The sequence below is a fragment of the Brassica oleracea genome, chromosome C1 (genome assembly GCF_000695525.1).
Source record: "Brassica oleracea var. oleracea cultivar TO1000 chromosome C1, BOL, whole genome shotgun sequence".
Classification (NCBI taxonomy): domain Eukaryota; kingdom Viridiplantae; phylum Streptophyta; class Magnoliopsida; order Brassicales; family Brassicaceae; genus Brassica; species Brassica oleracea.
The window spans coordinates 29,309,405-29,322,813 of NC_027748.1; the positions used below are offsets into that span (position 1 = coordinate 29,309,405).

General features: G+C 34.4%; 3 protein-coding genes and 1 non-coding gene across 4 annotated transcripts; all 4 read right to left on the bottom strand.

The window, feature by feature from the left end:
• Positions 1 to 2,985: 2,985 nt before the first annotated feature.
• Positions 2,986 to 5,154, bottom strand: LOC106313253 (serine/threonine-protein kinase CDL1-like). Its single transcript, XM_013751023.1, has 5 exons — positions 4,570 to 5,154; positions 4,303 to 4,484; positions 4,035 to 4,224; positions 3,546 to 3,937; positions 2,986 to 3,446 (listed from the first exon to the last, which is right to left on the bottom strand). The coding sequence occupies exons 1-5, from the start codon at positions 4,712 to 4,714 to the stop codon at positions 3,174 to 3,176; spliced, it is 1,182 nt and encodes a 393-aa protein (XP_013606477.1). The 5' UTR covers positions 4,715 to 5,154; the 3' UTR covers positions 2,986 to 3,173.
• Positions 5,155 to 5,268: 114 nt separating this feature from the next.
• Positions 5,269 to 6,858, bottom strand: LOC106313247 (pentatricopeptide repeat-containing protein At1g61870, mitochondrial). Its single transcript, XM_013751013.1, has one exon. It carries the CDS (start codon positions 6,717 to 6,719, stop codon positions 5,493 to 5,495), a length of 1,227 nt encoding a protein of 408 aa, XP_013606467.1. The 5' UTR covers positions 6,720 to 6,858; the 3' UTR covers positions 5,269 to 5,492.
• A 59-nt stretch (positions 6,859 to 6,917) lies between these two features.
• TRNAW-CCA lies at positions 6,918 to 6,990 on the bottom strand. Its single transcript has one exon. It is a non-coding gene; the product is annotated as a tRNA-Trp (tRNA).
• Positions 6,991 to 9,874: 2,884 nt separating this feature from the next.
• LOC106313282 (protein TRANSPARENT TESTA 12-like) lies at positions 9,875 to 13,409 on the bottom strand. The gene is made up of 7 exons (XM_013751055.1): positions 12,971 to 13,409; positions 12,088 to 12,719; positions 11,084 to 11,140; positions 10,754 to 10,992; positions 10,502 to 10,620; positions 10,309 to 10,395; positions 9,875 to 10,194 (listed from the first exon to the last, which is right to left on the bottom strand). The coding sequence occupies exons 1-7, from the start codon at positions 13,274 to 13,276 to the stop codon at positions 10,129 to 10,131; spliced, it is 1,506 nt and encodes a 501-aa protein (XP_013606509.1). The 5' UTR covers positions 13,277 to 13,409; the 3' UTR covers positions 9,875 to 10,128.

A 13,409-nucleotide genomic window follows, 5' to 3' on the forward strand; every position in this document is an offset into this window, starting at 1 on the left:
CACTTAGATTAAGCATTTGATTTGTATTCGCATTTTTGAACAAATGATTTAGGATTTGATTGATACTCTTTATACTACTTCGATATTTGGACTGAGTGATTAGTCATTATCAGTTATTTACCTTAGATTTGAAATAAGTTAGTCTTGGTATTACTAATGTGTCATTATAATTATTATCGCTAATATTTTTAATGTGGAAAAATCTTTAGTTTTCTCTATGTACTTCATATGTCAAAATCTTACAAGATATAATCGGTTTCAAACCAATTTTACTAAAACAAAGTATTTAAAATACTATATTATGCAAATGACACTAATATGCATATTAGTTTTACCAAGTTGTACAATCATTTAAGTACAATTTTGTAAAACTATAAAACTTGTTGTCCTAATTTTACCAAGCTGTGCCTTGACAATAGTACAATTTGCTATAGCTAGTACAAAGTTTTGCCAAGTCGTAGAATCGTTTTAGTACAACTCGGTAAAATTTTAAAACTTGATAAAAATGTAAAGCTTGGAAAACTGCAGTACTTGATAAAACTGTAGAACATTGTAAAATTATAGAATTTTGTAAAAGGTTAGAACTTGGCCAAACTGTACACTGATTATTCAGATCTAATATTTTTAAATTCAAAATTGGATATGGGAGAGAAAACAATAAATCAAGAGTACGAGAGTATGTAAATAGTAGAAATAAAAAGATCAAAAGTTTCTCTATTAAGAGTATATGAGACTTTGGTCCGGAGAATACTGACGTCATGCTCTAAAAAATAATACTTTCCCCTAATTGGTGGCTGATCACTAGCTTTATTGGTTCTCATCTTCTTGAATTAATTATCCCAAGCAACATCTACATCAGTTTTTCATCTAAGTATCTTGTTTTCAAATGATCTTCGATTTTCAGCGATTGTGTTGTTGTTCATTGTCACATTTTCATTCGTTTACACCATCTCTCTTTCTTATATAATGATGCTTTTATTTTCTTTTGATAACATTTTTAAATTCTAATTTGGTTTACGCTGTTTTATATTATTTCAAAATTATTAATAATGTCAAAGGACCCCAATTTTAAAATGTTTCGGTAAACCCTCGAACGGCACTGAGTATAAATATCTTTTTTGGAAAAGTTTTATTGTAATTTTGAGCTCTCTTCAAATTTTCTTTATGCTTTTTTCCTCTCACTTATTTTTTGTTTTAAATTAGATTAATAGATAACAATATAGAATTGTAATATTTTCTTCGAATATAAGTTATTAGTGATAAATAATCCAGAAAGTCTTTCTTGTTTAAAGCATGATGCCGACATTTTTTCTTTGTCAAGGATGATTTTCGGTTCTCGGTCTAGATTTTCTTTATGTCTTCGGATAAAATGAAAACTTTTAATAATGGGAGATCTTTCCATATTTCAGTATATGGAAGTATCTAACCTAATTCTCGACCAATATAACCTATAAAGGGGGTTCTTAAACCTTAGAATAGGGAATCAACAATTCAAATTTCGACTATAGAATTATGCAGCTATTATTAGGGTTTTTTTAACCAATACGTTGTAATTCTGGCCTAACAGTAATAAATGATATTTTCTCCTTTTGTTTTTACTACTTGCTTCATGTTTCCATAATATCACAAAAAATCCTACTTAAAACTACTTTAACATAAATAATGAATATACACAAAAAGATAATAGTCAAAAAATCTTTTGAGAGAGGAGGAAGCACAATCATCTTGTACAATTTTTTGGTTGTTGATTCATTATCATAGGTTATGTTGGTGTCCCTGAAATCATTTTATTTCTTTCCTGTTATTTTTTTTTCTAGTAAATAGTGATATTAATTGATATTTTGAAATGTTCAACAAATCATTTGGCTATAACTAAATGCTTTTTAAAGTTCTAGTGTTTAGACAGATTAATCGGAGCTTAGATGTAAATAACCTTTTCCTTGTTTCTTATGTATTTTATATATCAATATATATTATATTATATTTTAGTTTATTTTGGTCATTTATAACTACCTTGATGAAATATAAAGTTATTATACAAAAAAACTCAGACAAACTTGTGGTCTGACTAGTTTTTCCACTAGCACCAGCAAACGCAGCTTTTGCGGTTGGTAGCAGTTGTTGGCGTTATACAACAATCACAAAAATGCTATAAACCGCATAATACCGCTCCAAACCTCTGAAAATCAAAAGCTAGTTTCAGCCAGCGTTTGCAGGCGATTGCGGGAGGGTAATTTTTTCTTTTTTCTTGCAAAATTTATATAAATATAAAATAAATAATTTTAAATAAGTTTTAAATATTGAGATGATATAAATACTAATATATACATACGTTTATAAAAAAGTTAAAAATATATATTTTTAAAATATATTTTCATATTTATTATAATAATATGATTTATAAATGTAATTTTATATTTATTATTGGATTTTAAAATTATCATTTTTGTAATTAATTTTTTGTCTATTAAAATTCACTAATTATTTTTTTCTTTTGTGGGTAAATCAGTCAAAAATGACCAGCAAACGCAAAAAATTTCAAATGTTGTATCAGTCATACAAAACACTTAATAACGCTTGAAACCACAACCATCCGCTCCGCAAACTTTCGCACACGCAACTGCAACTGCTGTGATTAAATCAGTCAGGTCCTTATACTAAAAATAAAATAAATTTGGAGAGAAAAAAATCATCACTTGATTATAGATAATTCATGGTGAAGATAATATTTAAGCTTAGCTATAGTTCACTTTGATTTAACTGATTCAGACCAAATTAAATCAACTTAGAACAATTTAAAACGATTTTTTGAAGATTTTAAGATGATTTAAAAATTTTAAATCAAATTTTAAGAAAATTGTTTTGGCTTTGAATGTTGTTTACATAAATGTGTAGACATGTGCAGATCGATCTTTAGAACATTAAATATATTTTTTGTGAAAAAGAAATCATGATTGCTCAGACTAAACCAAAAAAAAAAAAATAGTATGAGATTAATATGGTAAACCACATTATGCGATCTCCCTCAATGCCATATTACACCACATTACAAATAGTTGTTTTGTTTGCATCCAATTCACATCAAACTCTAGCCCTAATTATTTTCTTGGGATTTACGTTAAAAGAAAACAAAAAGAAAAGGAAATGATTAGAAAAGATTGAAATAGGTCTTGTCATGAATCAGATGCTGATTTCTGAGCTTCGGAAACAGGAGCAGTAGTAGTAGTGTCAGTATTATTAGTATCATCAACAACCTCTATCGGCTTAGCCAAGAACTCAAGTGCTGTGACCACATCTCCCATGAATGGCCTAGTCTCTGCTTCTTCTTGCAAACACATTGTTGCGATCGCTAGAGCCTGATGCAACCCTTTTAATGGGTAATTCCCTTTTAGATTCGGATCCACAATCCTTGTAAACATTCTCCTATCTTTCAACAATGGCTCCGCCTGCAAATGAAACCCAACACAAAAAAATCTTCAATTAGTTTCTTCCTTCCCAAGTAACAACAAAACGTGTTTAACAAGACTCTTAATGTAAGTTAGTACCCAGGAGATCAAGTTTTGTTCTTCGGTTGGTCTATCCCCATCAATAGTTCGTCTCCCAGATATAACCTCAAGGAGGACAACGCCAAAACTATAGACGTCAGATTTAGCAGTGAGTTGACCGGTCATCGCGTATTCAGGAGCACAGTATCCGTATGTTCCCATGACTCTAGTGGACACATGATCTTTGCCTTCAGTTGGTCCAAGCCTAGCTAGTCCGAAATCAGATAGCTTGGAGTTGAAATCCGATTGCAGCAATATGTTTGAAGCTTTGAAATCGCGGTAGATCACAGGAGGATCTGCGTAGTCATGCAAGTACTCGAGCCCTTTAGCTGCACCGTGCACTATCTTCATTCTCGTGAACCAGTCTAGACTTGGTGCCCCTTCCGGCAAGTCTTAATATAACGCAAAAAAAAAAAAAAAAACTTTAAACAACAATGTAGAAACCATCCATGATGATGTAACATGAAAAAGGGTGACAACTTTTTTTACCGAATAAATGATCTTCCAAAGATCCATTAGGCATGAATTCATAAACGAGGACTCGCTGGTCGTCTTCAACACAATAGCCAATGAGATTGACAAGGTTTTGATGTTGAGCAAGACTCAATACCATCACTTCCGCAAAAAACTCTCTTGTTCCTTGCAACCCATTCCGGTCAAGCCTCTTTACAGCCACCACCTAACCAAACACAGCTTGTTCACCAATTCCGTGTGCAACACGCATATAAGATGATTTAAGAGAGATCGAAAAAGGAACCTGATTGAGGCTGGTGAGAAAGCCTTTGTAGACTCTTCCAAAGCCGCCTTCACCAATCATACATTCCATGCTGAAATTGTCTGTTGCAGCTATTAGTTCCTTGAACTTGAAGATTTTGCCGCTTGATTTCGCGTTACCATATTTCTTTATCTCGTCCGTTATGTACTTCTGCCTAGAGCTTCCTGCATTTATTCCATAAAACATTTTCATAAACCAAAATGATGATCAAATATTTGAGAAGGTTGATCTGTATGAAGCCTAAGTCACCTTTTCCACGTGAGCGAAAGGTGAAGAGAGCAAAAAGCTTGCTACTATGGCCTCTATAACCTGTAAGACCTTCATCAAATGAATCTCTAGGAGAGTTAGCTCCGAGTTGTTGTGGATTGCTGAAACAAGGACAAAGCTTCATCATCTTCTTCTTCTTCTTTATCTTGATCTTTTCTTTTGTGATCTTGATTGTCAGACAAAACAAACAAACCCTTTCAATGAAATCCCCAAGGAAAGATTGATCTTGTCTCTTCAAACGATCCTTTCAGATCCAAACCCTGCCTGGGTGAAATGAATCTGAAAGAAAGATCAGACCTTTCCCAGGAAAATGATGGTGCATGACAAGAGAATTTGAGGGAGGATCACGAAGTCTTGATGTCTCTTGTTATATATGAATGTTGCCATGTTTGGATTCTCTCAAATTTGGATAAAAATGATTTATTTTTAGGGTTGTCTTCTCTGTTCATTTATTTGGAAGAAGGCAACGCGTCTGCTTTCTAACGAACCTCAAATCAAATTCTTACTCGAAACATAGTTCGTGGTACGCATGTAAGAAGAAACTTCTATTATATATAAATGGTCATCATACTATATAATATGTGGCATACGGTTGGGTGTTGACAGGCTAAAACCGTTTCAATGCTTTGACCAATCATATAGATGATAAGATCAATCTCTGATCCAAAAACCAAAACTAATAGAGAAACCTATGACCAATTTCATGATTCTGTCTGAAGAAACAAGCATGAGCCAGAAAAATACAGAGTTGTCTATATCTGCCAAGATCAATGCTCAAAAGATAACACTTATCTCTTATTTCATGCTGACAAGTAAAGATATTCAGACACCTGTAAAAAGAGAAATAGAATGTAAATTTGAAAGTACCGATCTGGGAATCGGTGAAGGCCTTACCTATCTTTCATTCACTGAGGCAATGCTGCTTCAACTTCATTCCACAACTCGACGTTTCTAGTGAACTTCTCTTTAACTTGCGCAATGAGCTCTTTTGCTTCTTCGACTTTCGAATCCTTCGCTAGTCCGTTAACAAGCGACTTCATGATACTGAAACTCGGAACCCAATTCTTCTCCATACTCTCCTTACAAAGACTCAAAGCCGCCTCGAAATCTCCGCCTTTACACAAGTAATACACCAAAGTGAAGTAACACTCACTATCAGGTTTACATCCTCTGTTCACCATAGCCTTAAACAGCTTCTTCGCCTCGTCAAACTCACCTTCATTACAAAACCCATGAATCAAATGACCATACGTGACAGCATTGGGCTTCATCCCTGAAGACAACATCCCATCAAGCAAAGCCTTTGCTTCTCCAGATCTCTTCCTCTTACACAAACTCTGGATCCGAATGTTATGAGTCGAAACACCGATGCTAACGCCGCGCTCTTTCATCATAGCCAACACTTTCCCTACATCTTCCTTCTTATCCTCTCTGTAGAAGCCAGCAATCATTAAACCAAAGGTGGAACTCGTGGGCTTCACCCCTTTCCTCTCCATCTCCGCAACGATGGAGTAAGAGGAGCTCGCGGAACCGGACTCACAGAACACTTTGATCATACGGTCGTAAGTTTCGAGATCGGGTTCGATTTTGTACATCTTAGGGATCTCAATGTAAACACGTTTGGCTTCCTTGTAATCTTTAGCTACCAAGCAAGCAAAGAGAAGAGCGTTTAGAGATTTCACCGTGCGTTGGATCTCGAGCTTCTCGAGATCGCTGAAGACGCGTAGAGAGTGGTCAAGCATGTTCGCCTGAGCGTAGAGAACGATCGCGTGAGCAGCGAAACGCTCCGTTTTGAGATCGGGGCGATTCTCGAGCAATCCGTCGAGGAGATTCGTCACGGCGGAGAAGTGTTTGTTCTCCGTTAGGTTTTGGACGGCGGCGGAGAACGCGAGTCGATCAATGTGGCAATCGGGAGTGAGGGAAGCGGCGCGGCAGATCTCGAGGATGCGGTCTGGATCTCTCTCGGTTTTGAGAAGAGTGAGAGCGGTTTTGCTCTTTTGTTTGCTGGTGAGTGGGGTTTTGGAATCGGGTGAGAGGATCGATGACGCGGAGGAGAGAGAGCGGATTTGAGGGGAGGGGTTGAGGTGGCGGAGGAGAGAGGCCGATGAGCGGATTCGAGAGAGTAGCGCCATTGATTCTAGGGTTGCAGAAGAAATGGAGAAGGAAACGGCGAAATGGAGAAGAACGAGTTTAGGGTTTTGGGCGATTTAGAAATTTTGGATAATCTCACCCGTTAAGGGTTCTTCAGAGTCATAATAAGTTTTTGGGTAATCTCAGCCGTTAAGGGTTCTTCAGCCGTTAAAAATTTTGATCCTGTTAAACCGGGGTTTTGAACCCGACGTGAAGCGAACACGCAACCTTCTGATCTGGAGCCAGACGCGCTACCAATTGTGCCACGGATCCGGTGATAGATTGCTGTACATGTATATTAATAACTCGAAAATACCTTTTTCAGATGTTCATGAGAATTCATCAAGTTTTACTATTACATTTTAAATTTCCAAGATTGTTCGGTCGTTTGGGCACTATATAATATATCATTTTGTTTAAGAAAGTCTTCAAATCCTATTTATGAGTTTTTGGCTATGTTACATGGAAACGGAAGCGGCTACGTAGAAGCGGAAGCGTATGGAAGCGCGGAAACGAGATTTTTAAAATAATTAGGAAGCGGGTACGTGTTGGAAACGTATTCATATATATATATAAGATTTTTAAAAATGTAGAACTAAAAAATATATGATTTAAATTTAAAATAAAGCATTTATTCATTTATAATAATTTCGAAATGATTTCATATTAAAACTGTAAAAATACACATAATTAAATTAAAATAAATTATTATATTAATTATTTTTAATACTTTATAATTAATTGGCATAATATATTTGAATATATGATTATCTTTAATAAAAACCTCAATGCATAAAGATAATTTATATTGTTAATTTTTATACTTGTATATTTATATTCTCTCTATTCAATATTATTAAAATTTGGATTTTATATAAATTAAAAGCTATAATTTTATATTTTTATTGATATAAGACATTGTAGTTTTTTTCTTTAAAAGAATGGAAGCGTGATTCCAAAATGGAATCGTAAGCTTCCAACGTGTTTTTAAAGAGAATATTTTAGAAGCGTTTTGGAATCGAGATTCCGTAAGCTTCCACAAGGTTCCGATTCAGGTTCCGGTTCCGAAGCGGGAAGCGGACGTCCGATGAAGCTTCCGTGCAACATAGGTTTTTGGACCTTTTGGTTGGGTCTGCCTACGGGAAATGATACAGTGTGGTGGGTGGTGCCGTGGTGGGCTAAATGTTATCAAAATAGGAGTAATTTTTCAGCCGCATACAAAAATTGTCATGTGGGTTGAAAAAAATTGTACCAGAGTTGTTTTCAATGGTACAATCTATTGATAAGTGGTCCACTTTCTGTAATCTGTTGTGATTGATAGGTTTGATTTAGTATTGATTTTCGAACTTAGTAACAGAGATTATTATCAATATGACAATAAATAATTTAAAATCAGAAGCACATAAATCATCGTCATGATTTGATGGTTGGAGTCATTAAATTTAATTAAGGGATATGATTATTTTCTTCTTTTTCCCCTTTTTGTGTAACCACTCGACCATTTTCAATTGGTCATACTCCTAACACCTAACTCCTGTTAATATCAGATTTAATCAAATTGACTGTCGCGTTCCAAAAAAAAAAAAAAAAAACAAATTGACTGTCAGGCTTTGGCCCTATGTTAGGCTCTTTTATTAGATTTTTGTTTATGAAAGGCCTCAAATCCTATTTATGGCTTTTGGTTGGGTCTGCACAGAGGGAAATGATACGAAAGTGTGGGGGGCTAAATGTTATCAAAAGATTTTTTTTTTTTTTTGTCTTTATATATGGAAATGAAAGCTGGCATTGATATTATGAGCCACGAAGATTAACTTCACCCGCATAAAAAATTGTCATGAGTTTTTGGGACATCGTGCAGAGCTGGTTTCAGTGGTACAATCTATGGATAAGTGATACTCACTCCGTTTCATAATACTTGATGTTTTGTAATAATACACAAAAATTAAGAAAATTATATTTCTCTAGAAAAATATTTTAAAGATATAATTTTAAAATTAGTTAACCAATTATAAAAAAAACTGTAAAATCTAATTGGTTGAACAGTTTTCAATAAAGTTAAAGTTAACCATAAAATCTCAAAACTTATTTAAAATCTCAAAACTTCATGTAAATTGAAACATAACAAACCTTCTAAAACATCATCTATATTGAAACGGAGGGAGTATATTATCTACAATCTGTCAAGATTTGATAGGCTTGTTTCAATATAGATTTTCTATTGATGAGTGGTCTATTTCCTCTCTAACCTTTTACTGTTAGACTGGATAGGTTTGTTTCAAATTTCAATACAGCTTTTCTAACTTTTGGTTTGTACGCTTAACTCGCATTTCTAAATCTTTTCTAAATCTTTTGTAAAATTATATTCTTTCCATAAAATGTTTTGATTCTTTTAGGTAATTTTTACTTTATTAAAAACTGTGCAACCAATCATATTTAATAATCTATTTTCTAATTAGTTGAATATCATTAATTTATAATATTAATGTTGTTTTCTAGACAAAAATTAATTTTTTTTTTAATATGTGTGTTTTTAACTAACCATCATATATTTAAAAACGGAGGAGAGGGAATATTTTTTTCTAGATTAGGCACACAACCACCAAATAGTTATAATTGGATGTAGGTAAAAGTTATCATTATCAATATGATTACACAAGAAATACTTGAAAATCAGAAGCATTGCAATGATAGTTGGATTCATTAAATTTAGTAAAGGGATAGGACATCTCTTCTTATTTTTTCCTTTTAATGTCAGAAACCATTGGACCATCTTCAGTTGGTCCTAACACCTAACTCTTGTTAATAGCAGTTTAAATTAAATTGATTGTTGTGTTTCAAAAAAAAAAATCAAATTGATTGTCAGGCTTTGGCCCTATGTCACGCTCTTGAATTGAATTTTAGTATCTGCCTTGAACCTGATTCTCTACAACTCATCTAACCATCTCTTTTTTTTCTTTTTCTTTTTTTTTTTAAAAAAAAGAGTTTCATAGAATCGTCGCTGATTTTAAAACAAAAACTCTCAAAAACAGCCAATGTAAAGACTGGTTTTCTTGTGATATGTTATGCATTTATTTAGCAGATGCTTGCCATAAAACTAACAAAAGCGGAGCTGGTAAAAGAAAACTCACTTTCTTTAAATAGAAAAACTCACTTGCACTGAAATACTGAATATGATTTTGCTTTGTTAATTACATAAACTCGCAAATCCCTTTCAAACAAGAAAATGTTCAGATTTGCCGATACGCATTCGACTCATTAATCAACAAAACAACATTCATTTTCGATTGAAAATTAGTGTTTTATCAATTGGAATATGATCCTCGGCCACAGATTTAGGGAAACAAAAAATTTGATTTCAACTTGACCTCAAATTCCCAAAACCTTTTACCAAAAAACTGTTGTTGCTTCTTTTTATTGCTTCAGAAGCGGCTCACGGCTCTCTTCCCATTGGTCCAATCGGCTCGAAGCTTTCTCCACCTAATTTTTTTTTTTAGAGATTGCTTTTTAGTACCATATCTAATCCTAAATCATACTCAATATCTTTGCCTAAAACTTTTTTCACATAAAGCATATAAAATGTTATTTAATTACCTCTTTATCCCAATCAGTTCTCAAGGTAACAACCACTAAGATTATGGTTTGCATTAATGTTCCCCCAATCATCCCTGTCCATATACCCTGCACCAATCGATCGTTTACATAATCATTTATTATTTCCATTTATCATATGATTTAATATGTAGATTATGTCAATAAAGTTAAAGGCATTTTTGACTTATTTTACCTTTGCTCCCATATCATAGGTGAAACCAAGTACGAAACCAATAGGTATTCCGACCACGTAGTAACATCCAATGTTAACGTACGCCACAAATGCTTGCCAGCCACATCCAACAGCCACACCTAAACATATTTGTATTAAAATAATTAGTAAAATCTTTCTTTTTTTTTGGTCAAAAATAATTAGTAAAATCTTTATATTAATGTTATATATAGAAAACAAGACTCGATTTGATATATTTGTGGGATATTTTACCTGACAAAACAGGCTGAATTCCATTGAGAACAATAGTGATGGCTAAAAAGGGAGATAAATCCGCAACGGCCTCGGCCACGATAGGACTATCAGTAAACACGTAGCTGATGACATTTCGCCAAGACATGATCACGACGGCTTCGAAAACCGCTAGTAAGAATGATACACTTGTTGTTACTACCGTGGAGAAGGCAGCAGCCCTTGGGTTTCCAGCTCCTAATTCATTGCTTACTCTCACACTAACCAACAAAAAAACATTTTATTATTAGCAACCACATGAAACAATTTTTATTTTTATTTTTAAGAAGAAATCAATTATTTGTTACAAACCTTGCAGCTGCGTTGAATCCAACGGAAACCATGAACGAGACTGCAGAAATTGACATACTGCAAACAAAACAAAAAACAAAAAAAAATTGATGAGTAAAATTTATGATTGGTTTGAGCAAGTGCATGCCGCTTCTTTCTTCACTGGAAAGTGGAAACGACACAGAGTTAGAAACTCATTAGAAAACGACAAAAGTAAAGACAAAAGCTTAAAGAGATTTTCTCTAGTCTCTACTGAATAAGAAAATGACGTGCCGACTAGTATTGTCTTTTCGACTCTGCCATAGAAAAATAGATAATAGAGCACTTAAAATAATTTAAGGGTTACATAATTACAACTGTCTAACTCTAACCTTAATGCGACAAATTATATGTCCTATGTTTAGATTCATTGTTAATTTGTGAACTTGGAAATAATTTAAAAAGTATCCACTTGACTAGTATATTGCTAAATGTTACTCCCTAAAAATATGTTAAAAAAAATATTATGAAATAAATTTTGAAGTTTATAAATTTTATTAATTAATAATGCTAGTTTAAAAAACTGATAATAATTTAATTAATTATATTATTATTGATTTAAAGTTATTAAAATAGTGAATAACAGAATAACACATCTATAATCAAAACTAAATATGCTTTCTTTATATGTATAAAAACTAAAAAATTATTATTTAGAAATAGAATGAATATTTACTTTCTGTTATAATTACTTTTGGCTAACATTAATACAGGAAATTTTTTGTCATATGTTCAAGATTCATAACTATTAACTAATGTATAATAAATATGAAAACAAATACAGTATGATAAAGATATGAGTTTAAAGCAGATTTTCAATTATTATTTTTTTAGCTAAGCAGATTTTCAATTAATTTTCTCTTGTTTGCAATGCATGTTGTTGCTACGTTTCAAAAAGGTAAGAAATAAGAATTATTTTTTACTAAGATTTCGAGTTTTGAAATTACTTACCATGTTGCACACAAAAAAAAAAGGAAATTACTTACCATATAGCTAGAGAGTCCAAAGCAATCTCCGGGTTCTTGAGAAGTCCGGCGAGTAAAACAAGAATCTGAGAGTACCACGACTCAAGGCAGAGCATCACTGCGGAAGCAGCCGATAGCCGGAAAAAGTCCCAAAGACCTTCAAAAGCTTTCCAGCTAAAACCTTCCCAACTTCGTCGACATCTTGGGCTCATCTTAATGTAAACAATCTGGGCCGCGACGATGATCCACCACGAGAAGCTATGAATCAGAGACAAAGCCAAGAGACCAAACCCTAAGCGATACACAGCGACCCACGAGAGGACAAGGTGGATAACGAGAACCGCGGCGGAGATGTAAGCGCTGGGCGTGACGATGCTCTGCGCTTGGAGGAACTTCTGGATCGGGAAGTTAACTGCGTAAGCGAATATCACCGGGAGCATACCGTAGACGAAGACGGAAGCCATTGTTGCGACTTGCTCCGGCTCGCCGAGTGTGCTTAGAAGCGGTTTGGAGAAGATGAAGAGAAGCGACATCGGAAGACACGTCAAGATCAGAACCACCGTTGATCTCTGGAGGTAAACACCGAGCATGTCGTAACGATGAGCTCCGTGCGCTTGTCCGCATAACGTCTCCACCGCACTTCCCATACCAAGCTACATAACCGGATATTCAATAAGTTAGATTCCATTTAAATTACAATAGATGATATAGATCGGTTGAAAAATCGGTTTAGATTCAGTTTAAGTATAGATCGGTTGAGAAATTGGTTTAGATTCAGAGAAATCGATTAGCTTCGTTTAAGTTGCAATAATATATCGGTTGAGAAATCGGTTTAGATTCAGAGGAATTCGGTTAGATTCGGTTTAAGTTGCAATAATATATCGGTTTAGATTCTGAGTTGTACCAGAAGACCGTAGGTGAACAGATTGAATCCACTGTTACCAAGGGAAGCGGCGGCGAGTTCGGTGCTACCGACGTGCCCGGCGAAGATACGAGTGAGAATCGACATCCCGTTGTTGATGACGTAGACCAAGATCGCCGGAGCGGCGAGGTAGAAGAGGAACTTCATCTCTATCATCATCGCCAGGTAAATACGGCGGAGATACGGCAGTTCTCGGTCGGTTAACACAGTTTCGAGTCGGTAGTCGATGAACGATTTCGACGATTCAATGAATGAACGGTGGAGATTTTCCAACGATTCTGAGTTCATTTTTCCCGGAATCTTCGAGAATATCGAAAGTATATCCAAGTAGTAAAAATCGAAATCTGGGAAGTGAGGGTGTTTCTCTCTCTCTCTCTTCTTCGTTTGTGTGTCTGTGTATCTCTGCAACTTTGGTAGAAGT